We start from the raw sequence: 25,948 nt of genomic DNA on the forward strand, positions 1-25,948 counted from the left end.
TGGAAAAGCCAGGGCCCAGTGGGAACCGGCCCGCCTGCGCCACCCGTCTCCAGGTACCATCTCCCACAAACCGCAGGACACATCCAGGTAAAGTGCCAAGTTTATTGTGGCATTGGTGTGCTCGTGACCATGTGGCAGGGAGATGGCATCGTCCTTAGGCCCTGGTCCAGACTGCAGTGTTGTGTCACCGTCCTGAGGGTGTGTGCCCAGCACCTGGTGACACCCTTCGAGGGGCTATGGTTTCCGGCCTCGTCTGAAAAGTTCATCCCCACCCATTACAGGCTTGGTCTGTGGCTTCTTTTAAAAATGTTGTCATGGCCATGTGTGTGCACATGAACACACATGCAGACGCCCTCCCTGCACACCGCGTATCCACAGTGGGGGTGTCTGGGTTGGCCTTGTGGTGGTGTGGGCTCAGGGCTCAGGTCTGCTTTCTGACCTAGGACTCTGCATCTGAGAACCTGGCTGGTGTCTGTAGAAGCTGCAGCCAGTCAACCTAGTAAGCACTGCCCCAGGTGAGCCCCAGCCACTCCCAGGGGTGGGGTGGGGGTTGTTCCTGCCGATGTCACCAGGGCAGCCACCTTGGGGACCCCAGGTGGGATTAGGTGACCTCTGCTTCCCCAGGGCCTGTTTCCTCACTGAGAAGTAGGAGGACACAAGGGCTGAGGAGCCCAAGCTGTCTGCAGGGGCACCTGTGTGCCCCCCCACCCCGAGTCTCACCCCGCTTCTGGGCTCCTGATCCAGGCTGCAGACCTTGCCTGAGACTCCAGAGCTGGAGGGCTTGGAGGGCCTGCCTGGAAAGGAGCACCCCAGGGCCCCTGCCATGGTTCTAGAAATAGGGCCAGTGTGGGCACCAGGGTGGCTAGGGTAGGCACACCCTGGGGGCTGCACCTTCCTCAGGGTTGTAGCTCCTCCTGTATCATGGGCAGGGCCCCCCAGCTCATGCCCAGGAAACGGGTCTGCCATGGCAGTCTATCCCACTCTACCCAGGTGGAAGCTGCCAGCTTGGCCCTTCTCCCCACCTACACACAGAAGGGACCATGCCAGAGCCACACTTTATTCCAGGACGTGACGCGGGCACAGAACACCAGCGCAGGAGAATTCCCCCAGCTCCCCTGGGGCAGGTGAGTCCCCGCTGCACGCTCCACCCTGGCTGTCCTGGGTGACCAGGATGCAGCACGGAAGGAGACCAGGTGAGAAATAAATACAGGGTGGCTTTAACTACTGGCCTGCCAGCAGCAAGCAAGGCCCAGCTGGGGGAGCCAGGCTGCAGGGTCGCCCCGCCCCTGGGGGGCCCGTCATCCTAAAGGGCTCAACGCCCGCAAGGCCAGGGCTGGTGGGCATGGGTCACTGGCCAGGCCAAGCACCGAGCTGGGCGCCCTGGCACAGCCCTGGTTGAGCCCCTGGCCCTCCTGCCCCAGGTCAGGTGCCCAGGAGTGCTGGGACTGCAGCCGGCAGGGCCAGGACCTGTGCATACACATTCCCTGGTGGACCTGTGACCAACACAGCAGGCGCTCAATAAATACTCGTTGAGGTGGGGAGGGGAAGGGAGGCATGCGGCAGACCCTAGTTCCAGCAGCCCAGCTGAGGTCCCATTCCAAGGCGTGGCATAACCTCTGGCTGGGCTGGGAGCACAGAGTTAGTGGGGCCGCCCTGGCTAGGGGGTGGGCAGGGAGGGTTGTAGGTTGGCCAGGCGTGGTCAGCAGCAACGTTGACGGGGCCAGGGTTGCCTGCGATGAGGTTCCGAAGACTCATGTCCTAACGGCCGAAGCTCAAGCCCTACCTGGCCATGCTCTGCTGCTCCAAGGAGCAGGGCTGGCTGGGGCAGCTGGCTACCTCCTTGCCAGCCAGTCATGTGAGTCCAGGGTCCTCAGGCCTTGGATGGCTCTTGCTAGGGCTTATGCTTGAAGTGGGCTTCCACTGCAGATGGCGACAAGTGGCCACCCGTGTCAGGGTGGCCACTCTCCCATGCCACCCACCCAGCCCCCATCCAGCACAGGAGACCAGCCACAGGACGCAGTCATAGCCTCCCCACACCTGCCCTCACCTGCGTACTCCTGGGGCAGCATGGGCCTGTCCACCACCTTTTGGAAGGCCTCCACCCACTCCTTCCGGTCAGCCTCCGTCTCGCAGGTGAACAGGAACTTGCGGTCAGGTGTGACAATGGTGATGCCGTGCGGCCAGTGGTAGCCCTGGGTGGATGGCGGGAGCCCCTCCAGCACTGTGTAGCCGCTCTCCTTGCTGCCAATGAAGACCTCCCCTCGGGCGAAGGCATCCTGCAGGGGCCAGGCTGGAGCTCGGGCTGGGCGCCTCCTGTCCCTGGAGCTCAGCCCACATGAGGAGGAAGGGGGCCCGGCAGGTCTCTAGGGCTGCCTCTCCACGCCCCACTGTCCTCAAAGCTGGGTGCAGCCTGGGGCCAGGCCCCTGGGAGATGAGCCTCCCCCTCAGCAGCGAGAACTGCTGGCCTACCATCCTCCTGCGGGGCGGCGGGCAGACCCTCCTTACCAGGGGGTCTTTGAAGTACATGAGCCTCCTGTCATCCATGGTGAACCAGCGCTTCCGGAAGCCTTCTGTTTGCTGTGGTTTGGAGGGTAGGTGACCAGCTGGCCAGGTGAAGTGGCCCTGCCCAACTGGCCACAGCTCACTGGGAGGCGGAGCCTTCGTTCCCTTGCTCACATCTTCAGGCCTCGCGGCCATGCTCTGCCCGCCACCCAGCCGCACAGCGGGCGTGGCCGGTGCTGTGTGTTGCCCAGGTACAGAACTCATACACCTGCACCTCCCCAGGAGCACCTGCCCCGGCTATGGGCCCAAAGGTCCCTGTGGAGAACGACAGCCAGGGCTGTGGTCCCTGTTGGCCAGGAGCCCATGGGGACCCGCCAGAGCTCGGCCATTCAGTGTGGCAGGTGGGACAGCACGGGTGCTCCAGCCCCTGCCTCACTGCGCCCTGACCCAACCCAGGAACAAGCAGGAAGACAGTGGACCCGACTGTGGCCTAGGCAGCCCCCCGGCCCCCGCAGACCCACCTTGGGCCCTGTCTTCTCCATGTAGCCTTCCTTTAGGTAGTTTCGGGAGAGCTTTGGCACCAGCTGCAGGGACCGAGCGGTCAGACAGTGTTGGGGGTGTCTGGCCTGTCCCCGTGGAAGCTGGGCCCACCCGCCCCCCGCAGGGTCAGGGACACCCACCCCCAACCATGCTCCATCCCTGCCCCTGGCATGGCCACCTGCCTTCCTCCCTCGCCCTGCTGCCCACCTGACTCTCACCCCTGCCCATCCTCTCTGTCCACTGCACTGAAGATGGTCACTTTGGGGGCAGCTGGGGTCACGTGTGTCCTTGGTCACGCCAACCCAGCCTGGGGGCACAAGGGCTGAGGTGTTTCGCACACCCCCACCATGACCTCAGGGCAGCCACTCACGTCCACGTCGCTGGCCCCCGGAAAGGCCACCTGCAGGTAGTGGAAGCGGGCAGCTCGCAGCGCGTTGAACCAGTCCACCATCTCCTGGGGACGGAAGGCTTCGTGAGCCACGGGCCCTGCTGTCCCTCCAGACCCGCCTGGCACGGGGCTGTGGAGGACAGTCTCCCGTGCCCCGCCAGGCTACCACAGCGAGACGGCCCAGGGGCAGGGTAGCCGCAGTGGCCCCGGCCAGCCTTTGTGTGACTGTCATGCTGGTGGGCCGGAGCCCTGGCTGACCCCTTCCCAGACCCAGTGCCCACCTAGGGCTGCCTCTCCTCACAGGTCACAGCCCAGAACCCCTAGGCCCCGTGGAGGGACCCCTGCCCTGCCCCCAGCTCCAGGCTGCCCACCGCTCCCCGGCCTGGCCTCTAGACATTGTGTCTGCAGCACCCGCCCTGCTCTCCTGCAAAGGCCAAACTCCAGACGACCCTGGCCATTACTGTCAGCACCTGAGCTGCCTCCCTGAGCCCTGCCTGGGGTCGCTGCTACCCACCGGCCCTGTGCTGCAGGCCCACCACTGCTTCTCGCCGCCCGTCACCCTCACCTGACTTCAGCTATCACCTCATAGCTCCCTCGCCTTAGAGGACACAGCCCCCTCTGGTCCCTTCCTGCCAAGCCTCAAAGTGTCCAGCTGCACAGGCCAGGTGGCCTAAGCAGCACAGTTTCTGTGTGTGCCACTGCCCCAGCCCCAGTTCACCCAGTGCCCCTTAATCCCGCTTTGAAACCAGGCCCTGACCCCTTGGCCCCAGGCTCTGCACCAGCCGGGAGGAAGGCAGGTGCCCTCCTCACCCTGGATGCGGCCCCCCATCTTTCACTTGGGCGCATGCGCCTGCCTCCCTTACCTAGGTGTCTGGACATCCCCAGCCTGCCCATGGCCTTCTCCAGACCACAGCATGTTGACAAGCTCCCCTGGCCACAGCTGTCCTTAGAGGAAGGGACACAGGCCCCCGCCTGCACAGAGCCTGTACCTCGCAGACACAGCGTTCTACTTGTCCAGGCGGCAGCCTCCCTTAGGAGGTGAAGGCAGAGGCCTCTGGGCGAAGCTGACAGCTACTGACACGGTGGCCCATGGTGTCTGTTCAAGGCCTAACTACCTGGAGACCCAGGGCGGCTGGTGGGAAGGCATGGGATTAGGGGTTCCGGGCAGAAGCGCTGAGCAATACCGATGCCCTCCCCGAGCTCTGGCGTGGGGCTGGTGTCTCGTCTAACCCCAGGACAGCAGGGAAATATCACACAGGGAAGACAGCAGCCCACAGAAACAGAACTAGCAGCTAAGAAACTAAGATGCTTTTCAGAGACAAACCTTCGAAGAACATTAACCATGAAACAAGAGCAGCACTGAAACAGGAAGTACCTGAGCACTGAAAGGACTCTACAAAGGTAAAAGTTCAAGCCCAGTGTGGTGGCGCACGCCTGTGATCCCAGCACTTGGAAGGCTGAAGCAGGAGGATTGCAAGTTCAAGGCCAACCTGGGGTACATAGTGAATTCAAGGCCAGCCTCAACTACCTAATGAGACCCTGTCTCAACAAACAAAAAAATGAACGTAAGAACTGAGAGCACCAATGTCTGATTGCTCGCACTCAGGAGAGAAGAGGGAGCGCATGATCAAGAAAATGCTCCCAGCTGGGCGTGGTGGTGCACGCCTGTAATCGTGGCACTTGGGAGGCTGAGGCAGGAGGACTGCCGTAAAGTTTTGTTGTTTTTTTTTTTTTTTGGTTTTTCTCCGGTACCGGGAACCGAACTCATGACCTTGCGCTTGCCAGGCAGGCGCTTTTGCCGCTGAGCTAAATCCCCAGCCCCCAACTGCCGTAAAGTTTGAGGCCAGGCTGGGCTACATAGTGAGTTCAGGGGCAGCCTGAATTATATAGTGAGACCCTGTCTTAAAATAAACCAAAAGAAAAAAAAAAGAAAGAAGGAAAAAGAAAATGAAAGAAAGAAAGAAAGAAAGAAAGAAAGAAAGAAAATGCTCCTGACTTCAGGAAGGGCCACCCAGCCCAGAGGCCACCAGAACAGACCTGACCGAGCCACATCCTAGAAAACAGCAAAAGCGAGTCTCCCAGAGCTCAGCTGGGAGGGAGAATCAGCCCCGGCCCAGCCCGCCCTGCTGCGCAGGGGGACTGTCAGCTGCGCCTAGGCCCTGGGGGGCAGGCCCCGGGACAGGATGTGCCATGTCCATAGGGGACACGACTGTGACCTGTGACGGCGGCAGACATGTATGTGCATGTGGGATGGGAAGGCGGCCACAATCACAGTCACGTGTTGTGAACATGTGAGGTGTGCGAACCCAGCCAGACCTGGTCCTCCCTGCTGGGCGGGGACGGAAGGTGCTGAAAACTGACAGATACACTGCGGGGCAAGTGTGGGACTGACAGGTGTGGGCTCTGCAGAACCAGAGCAGGAGACTGGGGTGCAGTCAGACACCACTTCCCAGCCTGACAGAATATCCCAGCCCCGCATGCTTCTGATGGATACAGACAGGGGCCCCCGCTGGGCCTGCATCCGCCCAGGACAGGACGGGCCCATCATCTGCAGTGGGGGGGGCTGCCCTCCTGCACCCCAGAGATGTTGGCAGGCGGTCGAGAGGCAGGGCCTGTGTCCCCGCCAGGCCAGCCCTGTACCCATGCCCACCTTCCCGTCCTCGTGGTAGACAAAGATGTTGCGGGTGCTATTGTCCTTCAGGTAGGTGACCTGCAGGCCGTGGGGGTGGCCAATCTTAGCTGGCTGGAAAGTTGCATTCAGGTGCTCGATCTTCATGATGGCCTTGGGCTCCTTGGCCTGCAAAACAGGATAATTCTGAGGCCAGAGGAGTAGGGGTCACTGTCCAGGCCGAGGGCAGAACGCGCACTGTGGCGCCGGCAGCCCCTGGATGCTGGGGACCAGGCGTGATACTCAACCTCCTTGCTGAGTTCGTTTCCTGTAAGCATAGGAAACAGCCCTCCCTCCCTGGGGACGAGGAGACTAAATGGCCCCTTGGGGTAACTGCACCTCTGGGCTCTGTCTCCATCCTGCGCCCTTTGCCCTCTCACGCAGAGCCCTGGTCGTGGCTCTCTGGCCAGTGTGCCGCTTGTGGTGTGACCCTGAGGTCCAACAGGGACACGGAGCCAGGCCCAGAGACAGAGCCCAGCCAATGCAGTCTCCTCGTCCCAGACCACTGCCCCCCAGGCAAGTGGGGGTCCTCTGGGGTCCTGTGAGTCCAGGGGCCCACATGACCAGGGTCCTCCCACCTCCTCCCTGAGAGGCCTGAAATCAGGGCACTGCCTGGCCACCCTGGCCCTGGGTGAGGGCACAGCTGCCAGCAGCCCACCCTATACCAAGGCTGGGGCGGGTGCATGAGGCCCGAGGCTCTGTCGTCGTCACCCAGTGTGACGCTGGGACCCAGGATGCTCTCGATGGATACTGGAAGAATGGACAATGAGGACAGACCCCTGGGGGACCCAGGCAGAGCTCCCAATCTCAGGGTGCGGCCCCTTCTTGCACCAAGGGTCCTCCAGCAAGGGCATCGACACAAGCAAGCCCTGTGGAGGACAGGCTGTGTGGCCCCAGGGTGGTGGCTGCACATCTCTGAGCCGGGCAGCCTGGATACAGGATGGCTGGGATGCCCCTTCATGGGGTAGGTGTGGCAGAGCAGGCTCATGTCTGCACACCAGGCAGGCCACCCGAGGTCACCACCTCCACCGCTACCCTGCACTGGGGCCTAAAGCAAGCGGCCTGGGTGAGAGGCTGGGCCAGGGCCCCTCAGCATGTGTGCTGAGTGGGGAGATGGCTGACAGCTGTTGTCCTCTGGCTGCCTTAGGCCTGGGCATCCCCACTAAGGAGAGACTGCCCACTGTGTCCCCAGCATCACTAAGTGGGGTGGCCCACTGTGTACATGTCAGTGGCCCCTCCAAAGAGGAGTGTGCCCAGTGGTGGCTCCCGTCCAGGGACTGACGGCCAGAGGTACCGAGCGGAGCAAAGCACCCCGCAGCACGGCCCACCCTCACTGTGCCTGGCTTACGTCATTTTTGTTGAAATACTTCAGGGCCCCTTCTCGCTCCGTCAGCACAAACTTCCGGCTTAAAAACTGCCCGTTGTCTCGGCCTCGCTTCCAGAGAAGGCCCTCCCGGTACCCTGAGAGAGTGGACATGGTGTCAGAGGGTTGGGGGGCCAGAGCCCAGCTTGAGGAGGAGACAGGGGCCCTCTGCCAGCTGGTGGGCTGAGCAGTGACAGCAGGGCAGGGCCGCCCGCTGCTGTGACCTCCCTCGGGTGCCAGACCAGCTGCTCCCTCCCACCGGCAGCAGGAGACTCTGCAGACACAGGAGGAGGGACAGGAGGTGCTCCAGCTCACCCAAGAAAAACAGAGGGGCCAGCCCCCCACTTCTGTTCCCTGCCACCCCGTGGTGTCCCCAGGCCTCCTCCCACACCCTATCCAGCCCTCGGCCCTGTGGGCCTGGTGGGACGGGAAGGGGTCTCCATGGGAGTCCTCATGTCTGCCCTGCTGGACCCTGCGCTGTGGTCTTTCCACTTCCCTCACTCCTGGTCAGAGCCACAGTCCCACTGCCCACGAGGTGCCACTGAGGGATGTGGGGAGACCTGGGCCTGTGTCACCATCACTGCCCGGCAGCCACAGAGCCACGTTTCAGGTGCCACATGGCCCTGATGCCAGAGAGCAGATGCTATTTTCTCTGCTGACACATGGCCATGCAGAGGTGGCAGCTGGGGGTCGGAGGGAGCAGCTGGCACCCTGAGGGCCAGCCCTTGCCTATCTCAGAACATAGTCAGACACAGCCCGCAAGGGATCTGGCACCATGGAAGCCTGTGGAGAGGATGACATGCTCCTGTACCCCTCCTCCCCCAGCCCACCAAGTGTCCTGGAGTCCAAGTTGGGCCAACTCGGAATGTTTGTTGACTGACTAAATGAGCACCACGCTCAGGCAAGGCTGAGAAGCCCAGTTGGCTCCTTCAGAGTCAGGACCAGCCATTTGGGGCAGTACTTAGCTGGCTGTGTATTAACAGTAGGGAGTTTGGGGGTAACAATGGCAGGGCCTGGAAGACACCTGACATATTACCTCATGACCAGAACCTCCGAGGCACATCCTGTTGTAAATGACCCATCCTACAGATAAAGGAACTGAGGGCACAGACCGGAGGAACTAGTCCATGGTCCCCTCAGCTTCCAGCCCACCAGGCGGGCACTCAAGCCTGGTAAAGGCCAGGCCCCTTGCCCTGCTACACCCATAGTGCCCAGCAGGTGGCGGTAGCACCTCAGGGAGCAAGCAGGTGCAGGGCTGGGTCTGGGCTCAGACTGCCACTATCCCCTGCCACCCGCAAGGGGCTCTGTGTGTGTGGGTGCTCTGAAGATCCTCAGGTCCAGACTCGGCTGGAGGCCGCAGGACAGAAGGCGCCGGCCACCCGTCTGCCCTTCCTGACAGCCAGCCGCCAGGAGCCTCAATTCAGCACTGTGACAGCAACTCATGTGGTATTTTTGGAAGGTACTGGCCATGGTCCCTGGCTGGGCCCCGCCCTGGTGTCCAAACCTCTCAGAGTCTCAGACTCCTTGGTGACAGCGAGTATGGATGGCCTGGGGCTAAAAGGCATGGTCAGCTGGGCATGGCCACACTTGGGTCCCCACACCCCTAATCCCCGTGCCTGCTGACGCCTGGCCGGCCCAGGGCAGGGGCCAAACACTTCTCTCAGCAGGGACTGGGCCCTTATAGTGTTCTGGGCCCAGGGCCACTTTCTGGGGAGTGGGGCCCCACACTACAAGCGGCTGCTCCGCAGGAGAGGTGGGAACAGCCCCACGATCCCTGCGTCATCAGTCATGACAAAGCGCCACCCTGCACCGGGACAGCAGGTCACTCCAGGCCACAGGCCCAGGTCACCCACATAACCTTCCTGCGGGGCTTTGGGGATGAAAGGGCACAGTGTCCTCGAAGGCAGGCTGATTGTTTCTTCTTCTTTCTTGGCAGTACTGAAGATTGAACCCAGACCTTCACACTGAGCTACATCCTCAGCCTTTTTTACTTTTTATTTTGAGACAGTCTTACTAAGTATCTAAGTTGCCCTGACTGGATTTGAACTCAAGATCCTCCTGCCTCGGAGCCCTGAGTGCTGAGACTGCAAACCTGTGTCATCAGGCCGGGCTCAGGCTGGTGGTGTCGTACACAAACACAAGCTTACTGGGAAAATCCCAGGCGGGAAGACCACCCTCACACAGTGGCTGCACACTAGTGTAGGGACTTCACTCTTGATCTGCGCAAGATGGAAACGACCTCATGTCCCTCAGCTGGGAAACAGATACCAAGTAGCACCCACATGCCATAGAGAGCACCCTGCAGCCCAACCTGGGGAGGGCCCTGCAGGGTTTGTGGGAAACTCTAGGGTTCTGTGTCTTCAACTGTCTCAGCTCCCAGAACTATACTCTAAATAGGATATGCAAAGTATATGTAAATCATGGCCATGTATATAAATTGCATATTATATTTTAGAAACCAAGGCAGGGAACCACACAGTCTGGCTCAGAGAGTAAGAGTGAGGCCGGCCATGTGTGGTGAGGGGCCTCCAGCCCCCCCGACCCTCCTGCTGTGGGCTGCCCCTGAGGAGAGTGGCCATAGTGGCCTGGGGAGGCCCCATCCCCCTAACCTGGCCTCTGGCTTCCTGCCGGACCTCAGATCAAGCCAGAGCCTGTGGCTGCGGCCGTGCCTCAAGGGCTCCCAGAGCCCCGGGCTGAGTCTGCGAGCCTGCTGCTGGCTCTGCCTCTCCCTGCCGCTGCCCAGCCACCCGGGCTCGTTCCTGCCGCCTGAGGCAGGGCCTCGGGGCCCCTTCCACGTGCCCCGGAGGATGCTAAGACCAGGGACCCACCCCCTTCGGAGGATAGGGGCGGCTACGCCACTGGCCTGCTGGGATCTGGCAGTGAGAATTAAGTTCCGGGGAGAACAGGGCCGTGTAAATGCAGCTTCGTGGCAGGCCGTCCTCTGAGCTGACTGTCCACGCAGATGTCTCCCTAGCGCACGGCCCTGCCTCACAGACTGCCTGGCTCTGCAGAGTCACACAGCAGGTACAGAGCCAGGAGCTCACAGCTAGCCCGCAGCCCCCACCGCCACCTCGTCCTGGCGCTAGCCCTCCCCGGGCATCAGGCCTCTCTGCTACCAGCCAGAGCCGAGCAGAGGACTGGATGGTCCTCTGGGCCAGCAAGATCCTGGACGTGTCCACTGTGCTAGCACCTCACAGGCCCATGGCCCAGGCCCTCTGGGCACTGCCCACTCTTCCCCAGTGCTCAGGAACAGTGGGACTGGTATGGGCCCCAACCCCAGGCTGCCTGGCTGCAACACCCCCTTTCCCCTCAACACAGCTGGGGAAGCTGAAGGCAGGGCGGGGCCCTGTCCCTTGCCCAGGGAGCCACAGCCCCACCCTACCACCCCGTTTGCCCTGTGACATGCAGGACAAAGGTTGGGGGAGGCGGCCATCTTGGGACATCCCGGCCTGGCACAACCAGGCAACTGGGGAGGGCCATGGTCAGCCAAGGGGAGGGAGAGGCAGAGAGGGGGCCAGAAGGGGGCACCCTAAGGACCTGGCCAAACTGTGGGCAGGAAGCCATGCCTGTCCCTTGACAGCACGGGCATTGTCTGGCCCGTGAAAGGCCACCATTGAGGCCCAGCAGAGGCAAGGAGGCCTGGGGAGGGAGTAGGGCTCTGTCACAGGGTCAGCCCCAAAAGCGGGGCCTGGGAGGGGCAGGCAAGGACCCCACTCCACCCCTACATCTCCAACTGCTGGGAGAGCGTTGTGTGCCTCCCACAGAGCCCCAATCTTGGCCTGCAACGTCCAGATGCAGCAGCGTGGGCACCAGCCTGCCACCATCCTGCCAGGTCTGAAAATTGCATGGGGACAGAAACCTTTTGGGCTTTAGAACCCCCAGATCTACCATGGGGTCCAGTCCACTCTCAGAGCCACCCATCAATTGCTCCCTCAGTCCAGGCCAGGAAAGGGCAGCCCCTTCCTGGGCACAGTCCCTTCCCAGTGCCCTGGGGACAGAGGTCTCGTTCCCAGCAGCCCCTGTGGCTGCCAGCGTGTGGGAGACTGCATGGGCTACCAACGCCTGCTTGACTCCTTGCTGAGGGCCTGTCTCCTCCTCCCCCCCCCAACCCCACACAGTGCTGGTCTCCCTAGAAACAGAATGTCCCCGCCCCATCTGCGGGCATGGTGTGCTCAGGTCCCAGGTTTGCCCAGCATTCTGTCCCTATGGTGGGGACAACAGCCTGACACTTCTAGAGTGCTGGTGGCTACAGGCCGTAGAGACCTCCAGCCTGGAGCAGACGCTTGGTTTCCAGCTCCACGGGGCTCCATTGGTAGGAGAGGTCCAGCTGTAGACATGCAGGGTAGGGGATAAGGATGCAAAGTTGGTGGCAGCTAGTATGCCGGGACCCCACTGTCTCCCCCCAGGGCAAGACAGTCCTGTTTGATCTTCTTTCGAGCCACTTTTAGACTTGAAGGAGAGTTGCAAAAATAGCACATGCCGCAGTATGGACAAACATCATCTTCCATGACAGAAGCCAGAAGCAGAGGCCCTTGCTGCCTGCCTCCATCACAAAGCATCCAGAGCAACCATCTGTGGGTCTCCGCCGGGCTGCGAAAGCCGATCACCACTCAGCATGCTGGACGCTTGGGGGGGGTACTGCAGTGAGTGACTTCGTGACACTGTCACCACCAGGTCCAGGACCACAGTGGGAAGGAAACTGAAGCTCCCTCATGGAAGATCACCCCTCTCCAGAGTGTTCACCAGCCTGGTGTCTCTGTCATGACCTGGGTTTCATGGCCTGGTTGCGTGGAGAGCGGGTCTGTCACCAGGTCAGCACCACTCCTCCCGGCGGGGGTGGTGGATGAGGGCCTGCATTTCTGGCAAGAACTTTGCAGCAGTGTGGGTCTCCCTGCACCAGGCCAGGTGCCCATGCTGCTGACGTACAGTGAGGGACATCCTGGGACTCCTCCAACCTGATGTCACCATCAGCCTCTTGGGAAGTCGCTCTGGGCCAGACTGGCAGCTGTTCCTCCATAGCCAAGCGCAGGTCTGGAGCCAGCCCGTGCACAGGCACTGTCCCCTGCCTCGGGTGACGTCTGCCCCCTCGTCTCTTTGCGCTTAGCTCTGGAACCCTCCGGAAGGAGCAGCTATCCCTCTGTTCCCTTGTTCAGTCTCTTCTCAGGTCGGCGTAGACACTGGACACTTATTCTCAGAGTATTCCTCCTGTTCAAATCACTCCAGCTTCAGCCACCAGGTGCTCCTGCCTCCTGGGCCCAGAGACAGGGGCTCCCAGCCACTGCTCTGCTGGTCAAGGTTGCCGAGCATGTGGCACAGCCAGGCACCCTTGTCCTGCTGCACCCTGCAGGGTGGCCAGGGTCCCAGCCTATGACAACACCCCGCTCCCAGCCCAATCGCACCGTGTGGGGCTCCTGGTCCTGCAGCCCCGGGTTTTGGCTCACTCCAGCCCAGGCCTGAGGCCACTCTTCCTGCAGTCCAGGCCTTGCCTCCTTTGGGGCTGCCTTTCCTAACCCCTGCACTTCCTCTTTCTTCACTCGGGACTTCTGCTTTTCACAGCAGCAGGCAGGGCAGGGCATCACTGCACTGCGTGAGAAAGTGCGCTGCAGCACATGCAGGTTGGCCGCCACGGGAATCCCCGGGCCGAGGCCTCGACTCCACGACCCCATGTGGGAGCCTGCTCCTCAGGGGTGGGGCATCGTCACCTGATGCATCCATCAGGGCCTGGACGGCCGGGATCTGTGCGCAGGGGCACTGGGCAGGCTGGGCAGTGGCATGTCAGGGAGAGACAGCCGCGGGCCCGTGCTGGCTCTGTTCCTGGGAGACAGTCAGGGAGGTCTTCCAGGGCTCTGTCCCCCATGCAGGGAAAGTTACCTGCTTGCTGGTCACTGGGCACGACTTCCCTGAGTCCAGCTTCCCCGCCAGCAAGGCCAGGCAGAGCTGCCCCAGGCCCTGTTGTTTTCTGGGGCTACCACAAGGGCATGCGGGGGCAGTGGGTGCACACATGGCCAGCAGCTCCAACTCCTCCAGCTCCCCAGGGTGGGGAGAGTGATATGTCTGAGAGTGGTTTGATGAAGGCCGGGGTCTTGAGCACACCCAAGATTCTGCTCCTGTAAGTCCAGGGTATGGCTGGGAAGCACAGCCTGTGTGGCTGGGGCAGAAGGAAATGAATCCGAAAGCTTCCCTGAGGGTCGCTGTTTGGAGTCTGGGACCCGCACTGTGCAGGTGCCTTCGGGGCCCAGCGGCCACTCCCCTCTGATGGAAGCAGAGGTGGGGGCTTGGGGTCTTCCTCAGGGGACTGATGGGCGAGCCTGGATTGCAGAGGCTCCCAGGAAGAGCAGGAGGCCAAGGGAAGGGATTCAGGCTCCCAAATGCCAGCCCGGTCATTTCTCCTTTGGGGAAGCCGGAGCTGGCCACCACCCCACGCTGACTCAGGCCCCCAACGTGGGGAGGTGGCTACCTGGGATAGGAGGCCACAGCGGGACTGGGGGTCTCACTCCAGCTCGCTGCTCCCCAGGATCCTCCTTGGAGTCAGAGCACATGAGGTTCTGAAGGAGCCACAGACACGGCCCCCTCTGGATGGGCCACCTGCCCTCTTCCCTGCGCACCCCCAGAGCCTCATCCCCAGGCATATTTCTCTGCGGCTCCCAGCCGACCACCCTCCTCCCCTGCCTGGTCTGTGTCTGGGGAGGGACGCTGCCTGGGTGAGCAGCCCTCGCCCACCTGGCCGTATTCTGTGTGAGGGGTGCACTATGCCGGCTCACACTGCCCAATGCATGCTGAGACGGGGGCTGTGGGCGGGCTGCTCCCGTAGGCGCCTCCCTCCTGAGCCCTGTGGCCACGCTGCCTCACCATCCACGGTGACCCCACCCACTGCTTACTCCAGCCCTAACGTGCACTCCGGGCTCTCTGAACCTCAGCCTGGGGTACGGGGATTGCACCCACACACTGTCCCCCCACTAAGCCACACCAGCTACCCCCTTATTTTTTTTGACAAGGTCTCCCTACATTGCCCAGGCTGGCCTGGAACTCACAATCCTCCTGCCTCGGTCTCCCGAGGAGCTGGGACTACAGGCCTGTGTCACCAGGACCTGTGGTCACAGGAGTCTGAAGGGGAATCTCAGGCCGGGGGAGGCGACCTCAGGCTCACCGTGGAGTCAATAACCCCCACCCCCATGCTGACTCGAGAGCCCAGCCCTGTGCAACCTCGGCCTGAGCTGACCCTGGACACCAGCAGAGTACGCCGCTCTCCAGCCGGCGGGGGCCCTTTCCGGAACTCGGACCCGGCTCTTCTCAAGAGGACCATCTAGGGCAAGGTAGGCATGTGACCCATGGCACCCCGTCATCCCAGTCACAGGGACAGGGTCACACACACAGCCAACCCATTCCTGGCATTCTGGGCATCCTGCTACCCCATCCTCACAGCTGGCATGAGAGTGGTGCAGACTCTGGGCCTGCTGGAGCTAAGCGGCCCCTGGTAGGGGTGGCACCACCCAGAAAAGCAGAACTGGAAGGTGGGGGTGCTGGAAACCACGTCCCAACCATACCACTTGATCAAGCCATGCCTGAGTGAGACCCAGTTCTCCAAGCAGATCCATTTCTGTTTCGCTCACTGACAGCTAAGTTGAGTTTTCATCCCTTACAACCAGGGGCCTCAGTGCGGGAACAGACACTACACTCGGCCAGCACCGCCTCTGACACAAGCCCATGCCCCTTCTGGTTATGGACTGACGGCGGGGCTCCAGGCAGGTGATTTCCCGAGTCCCCAGAGCAAGTGGTGGGGTTGTGGCAGGGCATCAGGGGCACACAGGCCCTGTGTGCTCTTTCCAATTCCCCCCTGCACAGAGAGCAGGGCCGTGGGGAGAGGGAGCCCATGTCTGTCCTCTCAGCCTTCAAGAGAAATCACTGTCCCGGGTGAGATCCCCAAAGACCTTTTTAGGGCAGCTGACTCGTGCTACTTTTTCCTATGTCCCCTGCAGTGCAGCCAGCGCCTCTGTCTAGTCCAGAACATCCTTGTCACCCACAAGGGACCTGGCATCTCCCCTGCGCCCACCACTACTGCTGTTTCCTGCCTTGGTCCGACTTGCCCTGGGCTCTTTGTGGAAACAAAACCGCAGCGTGTGGCCTTCTGGCTGCTCTGGCTCAGTGTCCCTGCTGCGGCGTATGCTGGCCCTGTCTCCTCCGCCTGCCTGAGCATCACTCCTTGCTGGTGATGGGCACTGGATGGCACTGACATTGGGGTACCGGAGTCTGCACGGCCTGTTGTGTCTCTCAGGCAGGTGCTGAGGAGCAGGCCCAGCCATCTCCACCCAAAGCCAGAGGCCAGGAGGCCAGGCCGACAGCTCCCCACAGAAGGGACAGAGCCCAAAGCAGCACGGGCTCCTCTGTCCCATCTTCCCAAAATTCACCTGTGCCGACTTTACCAATGCTCAAAACCAGGCCCTGTCACTTCCTGGGCCTTGGCTTCCCCTTTTGAAGCTTGAGCTTGTTCCTGTACAGGTCTCAGGTGAGAGCCACGCTGGGGTGAAGCAGTGCCGAGGTTCACTGACCCAAGACTCCCCCAGCCTCGCCCGAGGGGACTTAAACTGGGCCTGCAAGAAGGCCCGGGATCTCAGCAGGCCCCAGGCTGAGGGTCCACAGGAGCAGGGCAGAGCGGCAGCCTCTGAGGCTTGAGTGCAGCCCCTGGGACTGGGCAGGATGGCCGCAGTACCGGCCAGGTGTGGCGGCCTCCTCGTGACTCTGGATGGTGAGGCCTCCCAAGCTCTGGGGAGGAGGAGACACTCGAGACCCTAGGTCCAGAGCTCCCCAGCCGAGCAGGCTGAGATCCACTGGGCACCAGGACCTTAATGAGATACAGGATGCATACAGGCCCGGGGCTACTGAGCACTGGGGGACTGAGGCTGAGGGTGGGGGCCCGGCCTCCATGGAACCCCAGGCAGCTCTGTGCCCTGAGATGTCTTCTCCACAGCTTCACAAAACTCCAGCACCCCAGGGGCCCCAGTGTACTCAACCAGCGGCTGCACCTCCTCATGGAAGGTTGCTGACCCTTTGTGCTCCCACCCAGGCCAGGAGCAGCCTCAGCCTGGGGCCACCGGCACCAGCAGGGAGGGGACTCAGCTCCAGGGGCATGGGGTGGGGTGGGGTGGTGCAGGGGGAGGATGAGTCAGGACACGCAGGCTCGGACCACAGGCCAGTGTCCCGGCTGACAGAGACGGACCCTCTGCGAGGGTGGGGACAGCACCCAGGCTCACCTGCAGAGTACGGCTCCTGCTTCTCAGGAAGGATGAACTCCTGCCGCTCGTACTTGGCGCGGACCCACTGCTCTCGCAGGAGCCTGTGGAGAGAGGAGGGTTTGGCTTCTCTCATGGAGCTACCCCGGCTCCTTCTCCAACTCTCGCCTCTCCCTGCCCCACAGGGCCTCCTGAGGACCCTCCCCCGCCCCGTGCAGTTCTTGGGGACGGTGTCACCATCTGAATCCAGCTTCGTCTCCTGCCTTCCCCACCCACTGCCCATCCTGGGCCTCAGCTTCCACCTTGGGCTTCCTCTCCCCAAGCGGGGCTGAGCATCCCACCCAGGGAGGTCCCCACGCCGTGACCTCAGCACCACAGCACCCCCCAGTCCACAATGTACCACAGCCCCACAACGCGCCCTCCAGACCCCCAGCTCCTGGCACTGGCCTCCAGCTTTCCCGGTGGGCAGCTGCCTCGCTCAGTCTCCCGCCCCTTCACCCTAGCGGGCCACCCCGGGGGTGGGTGCAGTGCAGGCTGCACTTCCCCCGAGCCTGCTGGTCAGACCTGGGAATGTCCCGGCGCTCATGCCAAAGGGGGCTCTCTGAACCCAAAGTCACCCCAACCCTGGGGCCCCAGGAAGAAGTACTGGGTGAACACACTGCAGCCTAGGCTTTGTCCCCAGGGCCACCGTGGCCTCACTGCTCCTGACACACATGAAGTCAGACCACCATCACCGCGGACAGCGCGGCTGCCTCGGAGAAGGCCCTCTGTGGCCACATGTGGGTTCTCAGCTAGGGCTTTTCTCTCCCTGGTCAACTACGCATAACGGCTTGAATAGGGAGCCCCTGGCTGTGCACCAGGCCTGTGTGGTTGGCCTCAAAGCACGGACACAACCCAGGTTTGTGAGAACCCCGGGGTCCTTCGGCTGGGCCTCAAGGGGTGGGGATGAAGGCCCTACAAATCCTTCCAGTGGGAAGCTTGAGGTGACAGAGATGTACGCTGCCCTGTCTGGAGGTTGAGTTGGGGTGAGGGGTCAGGCCAGCTCTCTGGAGAGTCTCCGGGAGACACCGGCGGCCACTCCATTGTTGAGGGCTCTCCCTGCCTGAGTCATCGTGTTTCCCATCCTGCCCTGTGTCCTCAGTGTCCCCTCCTCTCTTATGAAATCACCAGCTTGCGGGGAGGGGCACCCTGTTTCAAGACGACTGCTCCTCAGCCTGGTGATCACACTGCAGACTCTGCCTCACAGCAGAGCCTGAAGCTCAACACCACACCCCAGGTCCTATCTGCAACCTGGATATAAGACACCCGGCCCCTTGGAGCCACAGGGTCCCAAGGCATATGGGGTGCAGTCCACACACAGCTGCCCTGGGTCTCCAGGCTCACCCCTGATACGGCCAGGTGGCTGTGTGTCCTACCTCAGCCTGGATCCTACCCTGACCCTGAGGCCCCCTGCATCAGGAAGGCCATGCTGATGGGCACCCCTTACGCCTCCACAGCCAGCACCCTCTGAGATGGTGAGGAAGTGGGCATAGTGTACCAGGGGCCAGGATGTAAACCTGTCTGAAGGCCCCAAAGCCCCTTGCCCAGCCACTCCCTGGGGCCCATCCATATCCTGAGAATCAGGTAGCCAGGCCACACCTCCCCACCCCCGTGAGCTGGGGGACAGAGAGTTGGGCAGGTGCTTGTCGAGACCACATCTTTAGGGTCAGGTATCCCCCAGAACTCACCCGCCACCACTGCCCCCAGGAGGCCTCGAGAGACCTTCCTCACGTGCCCAGCGCTGGCCCCACCTGGCTCCACACCCGCTGGCTCATGCACATCTCGGCCTCTGGGCCCGTGGGAAGGGGCAGCACCCCGCTTTCCTCATGAACATCAGCTCCCCTCTGCTGGCTTCTGCCACAGGACATTGTTACAGGAGACAGGAAGGCCAGGCTTTGCCTCTTAAAAAACTAACTTCACGTCAGCACTCTGGCTGCTAAGACAGGAGGATCGCAAGTTCAAGCCCAACTTGGGCAACTGAGCAACTTAGCAAGAATCTGTCTCAAAACAAAAAATAAAAAAGGGCTGGAAGGGGCTGGGGATTTAGCTCAGTGGCACAGCGCCTGCCTGGCAAGCGCGAGGTCGTGAGTTCGAGTCCTGGTACCGGGGGGGGGGGGGGAGTCTAGAAAAGGGCTGGAGATGTAGCTCAGTGCAAAGGCTCTGGGTTCAATTCTTAGTAGCACACACCCACAAAAAAAAAAAAAAAAGAAAGAAAAAGAAAAGAAAAAAGAAAAGCTAGGGAAGAAGGGAGAGAAAATGAAAAGAAGAAAGAATGAAGCCTGCACACCCTTCTACTCCGTGGGAACCCCACCGAGGTGGTGTCTGTTTTTCCCTTTATTTTGGGAAAGCATAACCCTGCAGCCTCCATCTCCACCACCCCAGGTCCCCTGCCCTGTCACCCAGGGGACCCCTGGGGCTGCTATGGTCGGAATCCTGTGCTATGGTCGGAATCCTTCCCCAAGTCCTGAATAGGAGCCCAGGACCTCAGAGTGTGGCCTTGTTGGGAAGCGGGAGATGGCAGACTCCATGGCTGCAGACACAGTCGGCCCGCTGCTGTGGACCACCAGGCCTGTATGACCAGTGCTCTCACAAATGGGAAGAAAGGGCCAGATGCGCAGAGAGGGCTCTGTGAGCACACAGCCGAGGTGGCCGTCTCGAGCCGGGGCCTCAGGAGCGGCCGGCCTGGCCCAGCCTGACCAGGACTGCAAGTTCCTGGTCTGTGGGGAAAATTCCTGCTGGGCTCATTCCTGTAGCTCAGTTTGTGGTGCTTTGGGATGGTGGCCCCAGAAAGCTGGTACTGACGCTGTCCAGTCCCACAAGACACCCATCCACCTATGGGGGCGTCAGGGGCCCACCTCCCAGGGCTGCACCCCACAGGAAGCAGGTGCGCTCCACCCAGAAGCCACGTTGAGCAGAGCTGTGCTGGGAAGTTCTCTGCTGCGTGGAGACAGAAACCCGAGGGGCAGAGCCACACAGGAAGAGCCTAGGGCTGGTATTGCAGAGTCTTGGCCTTCCTGTTGCTAAGGGTTATATGGAGTGAGGACACCACCCACACTACCACCTCACCCCCACCCCCACCGAGCTTCCGAAGGGTGGGAGGGCTATTCCACAGAGCCCTTAAGACTGCCCTATAGCAGCCCCATCCTTCCCATCCTTTTTTTTTTTTTTTGGAGACAGGGTCTCGCTATGCAGTTCAGGATGGCCTTGAGCTCACTTTGTACCCAGGCTGGTCTCGAACTCACAATGATCCTCCTGCCTCAGCCTCCCGAGTGCTGGGATTGCAGGCATGCACCAGCACGCCCAGCAGCTTCCCATCTTAAACTGGGGAAACTGAGGCCTCAGGCGGCACACACAGCACCAGTCCTGCATGGAGCATGCTCCACAGACCCTAGAAAGCAGGGTATAGGGGCTGGAACCAGGGCTTCTCAGAACTAGCTCTTCTCTGGGGATCAACAAAGACGCCACCTGTCACTGGTGGGCCCGCTTCTCTGACCTAGGCCTGGTGGGCCCTGGGCTCCAGCAGAGAGAGGAGGGCCCCTGGGACCTCCCCAGCCCCCAGCAGGCTGGCAGGGAACAGGCCACCTGGGGCCTTCTGCCTGGCACAGCACCCTTCTCACCAAGCCCTCTGTGGCCACAGCATAAGGCTGGACGGAGGACATAACTGCCAGAGCTGCTGCCATATGCATCCTGCCCTGCGCAGACCACAGCTGTGGGGGACGACACAGCCGTGTCCTGGCAGGGCCCTCCCTGTGGGCCTGCTCTGGGCATTGGCTCTGAGCAGGTCCCCATGCTGGGGGCCAGCAGCTTCTTCCCCGGTCATCTACCCTGCCCCACCGTCCCTCAGCTCTCTACGGTGTGCACAGCAGCCGCACTCCTGCTTTCCACAGTTCCTTGTGACCGCGGAGTCGCAGGACTCCCTCCCTCCTACAGTTCTCTGTGGCCAAACATTCCCACCACCGTGTGCGCTCTGCAGTTTCCACAGCATGACTGTCCTCCATCTCCTAGCATTGCGCAGAACCCACAGCTTACGCATAACTCACACTGCGAGGGCTCTGTCCTGCTCGGGCCGGGAAGTACGGGGAGCACTCACGCAGCTACCGGCCGCAGAGTGGCCTGCGGGGTGGTGACAAAATCATGCCCCAAAATAGCTGTGCAGCCATGCAGCCGGCACCCTGACTCATACTGAGAACTGCACCAGAGGCCTGGGGGTGGAAGGCTGGGGGTGCTGGCCCCGGGGCTTAGGATGGGGCCCTGACGATGTGGGCGGCCAGGTGAGGGGGGCACTCAGGTGAGGGGGCACTCAGAGGTGGGGTGTAAGCCGGGGTCTCAGCCTCCCCTCCCATGAAGCTGGGCCGGCTGGACCCGCGCCTCAGCTCCAGAAAGGCTTCCCAAAGATGCCTGCCAAGAGCCTGGCAGGGCCTGGCACATGGTGACCACCATCAGTAAGGACCAAACATGCAGCCAGGGAACCAAACAAGGTCATGGGCCACACCCAGCCCCTCTCTGGTGCGGAGGCCTCACCCTTCAGGCTCCCTGCAGACCAGTGACGGCCCCCTGCTGGCCAGCCCTGCTCAGGGAGTTCACATCCTGGGGACCTAGCGGCAGATATGAGATCCTGCTCTAACATGGTGTCGGTGGACACAGTACTACACCCATGGGGACAAGTACGCAGTGGACACAGTACCCAGCGGGGTGAAGTTCTGTGCCTAGCCAGACATAGTACCAAGCAAACACGATACCATACCCAGAGGGAACAGTACCCATTAGACTCAGTAATACACCCAGCAAGTCAGAGTACTATACCCAGAGAAACATAGTACCCAGCGGATACTGTACCCGAGGACACAGTACCCAGTGGACACAGTACCCAGCAGGACACAGTATCCAACAGACTCAGTACTGAACCTACCCTGGTTCCACAGCTATCGCTGTGGGTGGGGTCCCAAAGAGCTTGGGGGTCACACAGTGAGTCAACCAAGGAACTGCGCTGAACATACACAGGCTGGGTAGGGCCTGGGTGTGGGTGGAAGCTGTGCCTGGGAAGGAGGTGCTGGGGCCTTGGAGAGTAGGTGCTGGAGGCCTCTCACCTGCACCTGGAGGGGTATCCAGTTCTTACCCCACTTCCAAGAAAGGGAAAGATCAGGAAGGTCATGGAACCCACTCCATGGCTGAGGGTCAGGCCTCTGCCTGCCAAGTGCCCTCGGGCCCCGTCTGGGTGGCCCATGCGTGGCCACAGAGTATGGACCTCAGACTGGGGTCCCACGTCCTCTGGAAAGTGCTCAGCCCCTCTGGGGCCTGGGAGCGCCACGTCACGAGGGCTGGGCTAAGTGGCCAGGGCCTGCAAGCCCATGCTTTGGCTAAGCAGCAGGGGATGCTGGCCAAATGGGGAGGGGCTCTGGTCAGTCCCAGGGACCCCTGCTTTGGGAAGACAGTGGGACATGAGTGTCTGCTGGGGACAGCTGGGGAGGGCAGGGACAGGCTGGGCAAGGAGATATAGATAGAAGAGGAGAGAAGCCATTGAGTGATGAGGAGAGAGAGCCCAGGAAGGATGTCAGGATGGGAGGCCAGCCAGGAGCTGAAGCAGGAAGAGAGGAGGCCCAGTCCTAGTAGCAGCTATGGGTGTAGGAAGGGTCCTCAGAGAGCCCAGGCCAGTGAAGGATCAGGTGGCCCAGTGGCCATGTTCTCACCTGGTTCTGTGCCTGACACAGGTGGCTCCCATGGCAGCTGGAGTCCCGGCACCCTCACCCAACATCTCACCTGGGCAGCCAGAAGTCAGATATCCAAGGGCTCCCAGCCACAGGGAACAGCGATAGGAGAAGCCAACGAGGGGTGCAGTCAGGGAGGAAAGTCTAGGGGCCGGGGCCACATAGAGCCGGGCCAAGGGCAGAGCGGGGAGGTGTTCCAGGCGGGAGGGGCAGTCCGGCCAAGGATGGAGAACGCAGGAAGGCACAGAGAGTGTGAGAAAGAGGCGCCCCAGGCAGGCAGAGAGCTGAGGGCGGGAACCCAGGTTGTCCAGAGCCCTCACTCTCCCCTTGCCCTGTGTGGGTGACAGGCAGCCACAGCGCCATTGGAGCTATGCCGGTGTGGGCACCACGTCACAGCCCCGCTGGCTGGACAGATGGGGACACTGAGGATCAGGGAGTGGTCGAAGTTCCAAACTGGCCCTCACTGTCTCCTAGCAACCTCTGGGTGCCAAGGACACCAGACAGAGGGACCCAGGGGCACCCTCTGCAGAGCTAGGGGCCCATGTGCCCCTCCTCCTCGGCCACCAGGGGGCACCCAGGAGAACCCTGAGACTCCAGAGTCCCCCGGGGAGCCCTCTGGCATCTGCTAAACAGAATACACACAGCCCAAAGGCAGACGGAGGAGGCAGAGGTGGGTGGCATCCCAGGGCCACAGCTGCCCTCCCCAGGCTCTCCAGGCCACTGCCTCCGCCCACCTGGCTGTTCACAGTGACCCCACAAAGCCCCTCTGTACTCACTGGCAGTCGGAAGACGTGGGCCGGTAGTAGAAAGACGGCACTTTGGACTCAAATGTGGCCCTGGCAGCTTCATTCCCATGGGAGGCCATGAACTGCAAGAGAGGGGACTGGGTCAGAGTGCAGGGAGCCCCAGTTCCAGGGACAGTGTTGGTTGCTGCTGCGGCGGGGTGGTGGTGGTGGGTGGGTCAGGGCACTGAGGGCTGGGGCAGTGCTGGGAGGAACCCCCAGAGCCCTACTGTCCCCAGGCACCATTTCTGAGTGAGCAGGGAGGAGCGAGGCACACGGGAGGAGCTCCCTAAAGGGAGCCCCTCGTCCTGGAACAGCAGCGGCCGAGAGGAGAGCCCCCATGGATGCCACTGTGCTCTGCCCGACACCACCCGGGTTCTGCAGCCCAAGACTGCTTAGCATTGGTGTTCCGCTGGAGAGCCTGCCCCAGCCTGAGCCGCCCATCTCTGCCTCCCGGAGGCCGGGCGCATTCCCGTGTCCAAGCCCAGCCCAGGCAGCGGGCACATGGTAGGCACAGAGAGGGCCAGGAGACAGCCCCCAGACCCAGCCAGACATGGGGCCAGCAGTGAAAGCAGCAAGGGCGTGGAGGCCCATTGCAGAGGCCCTTGAGTCAGAGGGGCTGACCATGCCAAGGGGGCGGGCGGAGGGGACACAGCAGGCATGATCCCAAGGCTGCTGCATGCTGGAGACCCCAGCTTGGCTGGGTGAGGAGCTGGGCCAGGCCTGGACACACCCAAGGCCTTGCAAGCATGGCCAGGGAGCACCAGGCCTTATGCCGGCTGCCGTGGAGCCTGGGGTTGAGGCTGACAGAGGCCTTTCTCAAGAGACCCCTGCCAGGTTCACCCAAGAGAAATCCTTCCCCGCGGGATCACTATGCCCTGAGGGCATCGTGGTCATAAGGATCAGGGGCCGGAGAAGCCAAATGAAAGAAATCACATGCAGCAAGTCTGCCCAGGAGAGGGTGGTGCCAGACTGAATTCTGACACCCACAACTTTTCTATATGAAACCTCAGTCCTTTAGGGAGATGTAACAGATACCAGTGATTCCCACGCATGACAACTGGGCACAATACCTAAGATGCGGCCAAAGTCTCCGTGGAGAAGAATGTTGCAGGCTCCTAAAGGATGCAGAAGAAGCCCCCAACAAAGATGGAAAAGCACCACCTCTTTGTTAGTCTATATATTTTTCATAATTCACACACAAAAAAATAGCAATGGGACAAGAGGCATGGTGGTACACCTCTGTCATCCCAGCTACTCTGGAGGCTGAGGCAGGAAGATCTCAAGCTCAAGGCTACATAGCAAGACATGGGCTACATAGCAAGACCCTGTCTCAAAAAAAGAAACAAACAAAGAAAAACAAACAAAGAAAAAAAGAAAGTAAAGAAAAGATCCTCAACATCACTGCCTTCAGGGAACTGCAGATCACATAGTGGTGACCATCACTGTGGACCCACGAAGACAAAGAGAGCAGGGTGCAGAGGACACAGTCCTCGGGCCGCAGGGGCTACTGGTGACACAGACCCAGAGCAGCTTGAAAGTCAGAGAGTTGCAGGGTTCCCAGCAAGTCCGCTTCATCCCAGAGAGAGGAGACCCGTCACCAATGTCCATGGCAGCACTGCTCGACACAGTGAAATGGAAGCAGCGCAGCTTCTAGACATGGGGCATGCCTTACGGGGAGGAACACTGCCAGGACCCTCGCTGCGGGAGCCATCCAGAATGTAGGAAGCAGATTCCACGGGGTGGAGGTGTGGCAAGCGGGTGGCAGCTGGCCAGGAGGAGGAAAGTGTCAGGGTGGCGCCAGTCCACAGCGCAGTTTAAACTCTCCCGCTCCCCACTCCATGGGGAAACGGGGAGGTAAGTGAATAACATCTCAGCTGTTATTTAAAAAAAAAAAAGAGCCCATAGGCAGAGAGGGACCTAAGTGTGCTATACACCCAAAACCACAAAAGAAAAGGCTGATCCGTGTGACTAGGTCAATGTAAAAAAAACATTTCCATGGTAAAAACCACCATGAGCAAAACCGAAAGGCAACCCAGAAAAAAACTTTTTCCACAAATTTCTCAGAGGGGAAATTTCCCTGCTGTGTTGAGACCCTTGAGTAGCACAGACGAACAGATAAAGAAAATGTGTTCCATGTACCACACACTGCACAGCGGAGCATTGTTCAGCCTTCAGGAAGAACAAAACCCTGTCATCTGCAGGACAATGGGTGGATCTGGACACCATCACTGTTGAGCAAAATAAGCCAGACTCACACAGACAAATATCGCATGTGCTCCCCGATACGTGGACTCTAAAGAAACGACAAGAAAGTGGAAGGGAGGCTATTACTAGGCAAGAGAAAGGGAGTAAGAGGGACGGGGAGGGTGTAAGGGTGGGAAATGGGGGGTGGATACAGCAAATATATTTAACACACTCAGCCCCCAAGAAACTGTGAAACTGGGGGGAAGGCGGAACGAGGGGGTGAAAATGAGTGTGTTAGGGGGAAGTTCAAATGTGCCAAAATGAAACCCACTGATTGACTCAAGGAATGAAAAAAGGCTGGAAAGGGCGGGGAACATAGCTCAGCGGCACAGCACCTGCCGGGCAAGCGTGAGATCCTGAGTTCGATGCTTGGTACCAAAAAAAAAAAAAAAGACTGGAAAAAGAGAAAAGGAGGAAAGGAGAAGGGGGGAGGGAGAGAGAGAGGAGAGAGAGAGAGAGGAGAGAGAGAGAGAGAGGAGAGAGAGAG

The 25,948-nt window shown here is 60.8% G+C and overlaps 2 protein-coding genes across 3 annotated transcripts in view; one reads left to right on the forward strand and one right to left on the reverse strand.

The window, feature by feature from the left end:
• Nucleotides 1-88: 88 nt before the first annotated feature.
• Adap1 (ArfGAP with dual PH domains 1) overlaps nucleotides 89-25,948 on the reverse strand; it is a gene marked incomplete at its 5' end in the record, with an annotated part of 38,993 nt that continues 13,133 nt past the window's right edge. The window contains 9 exon segments of the mRNA XM_005397794.2: nucleotides 89-1,920; nucleotides 2,048-2,276; nucleotides 2,506-2,577; nucleotides 3,024-3,086; nucleotides 3,413-3,496; nucleotides 6,081-6,227; nucleotides 7,447-7,559; nucleotides 16,710-16,792; nucleotides 23,209-23,300. Of these exon segments, the coding sequence (XP_005397851.1) occupies nucleotides 1,892-1,920; nucleotides 2,048-2,276; nucleotides 2,506-2,577; nucleotides 3,024-3,086; nucleotides 3,413-3,496; nucleotides 6,081-6,227; nucleotides 7,447-7,559; nucleotides 16,710-16,792; nucleotides 23,209-23,300 (912 nt within the window). The 3' untranslated portion in view covers nucleotides 89-1,891.
• Nucleotides 13,409-16,700, forward strand: LOC106150007. 2 transcript variants are annotated; one of them, XR_001236519.1, is made up of 3 exons: nucleotides 13,409-14,774; nucleotides 15,108-15,207; nucleotides 15,438-16,700. XR_001236519.1 is itself a non-coding variant. In XM_013521208.1 (2 exons), the coding sequence occupies exon 1, from the start codon at nucleotides 13,830-13,832 to the stop codon at nucleotides 14,766-14,768; it is 939 nt and encodes a 312-aa protein (XP_013376662.1). In that variant the 5' UTR covers nucleotides 13,409-13,829; the 3' UTR covers nucleotides 14,769-14,774; nucleotides 15,108-16,700. The 2 variants fall into 2 exon arrangements, 1 of the variants encoding a protein (XP_013376662.1); XM_013521208.1 differs by having other exon boundaries at nucleotides 15,108-16,700.

This window comes from Chinchilla lanigera, unplaced genomic scaffold (genome assembly GCF_000276665.1).
Source record: "Chinchilla lanigera isolate Chin_1 unplaced genomic scaffold, ChiLan1.0 scaffold00059, whole genome shotgun sequence".
NCBI classification, from domain to species: Eukaryota; Metazoa; Chordata; class Mammalia; order Rodentia; family Chinchillidae; genus Chinchilla; species Chinchilla lanigera.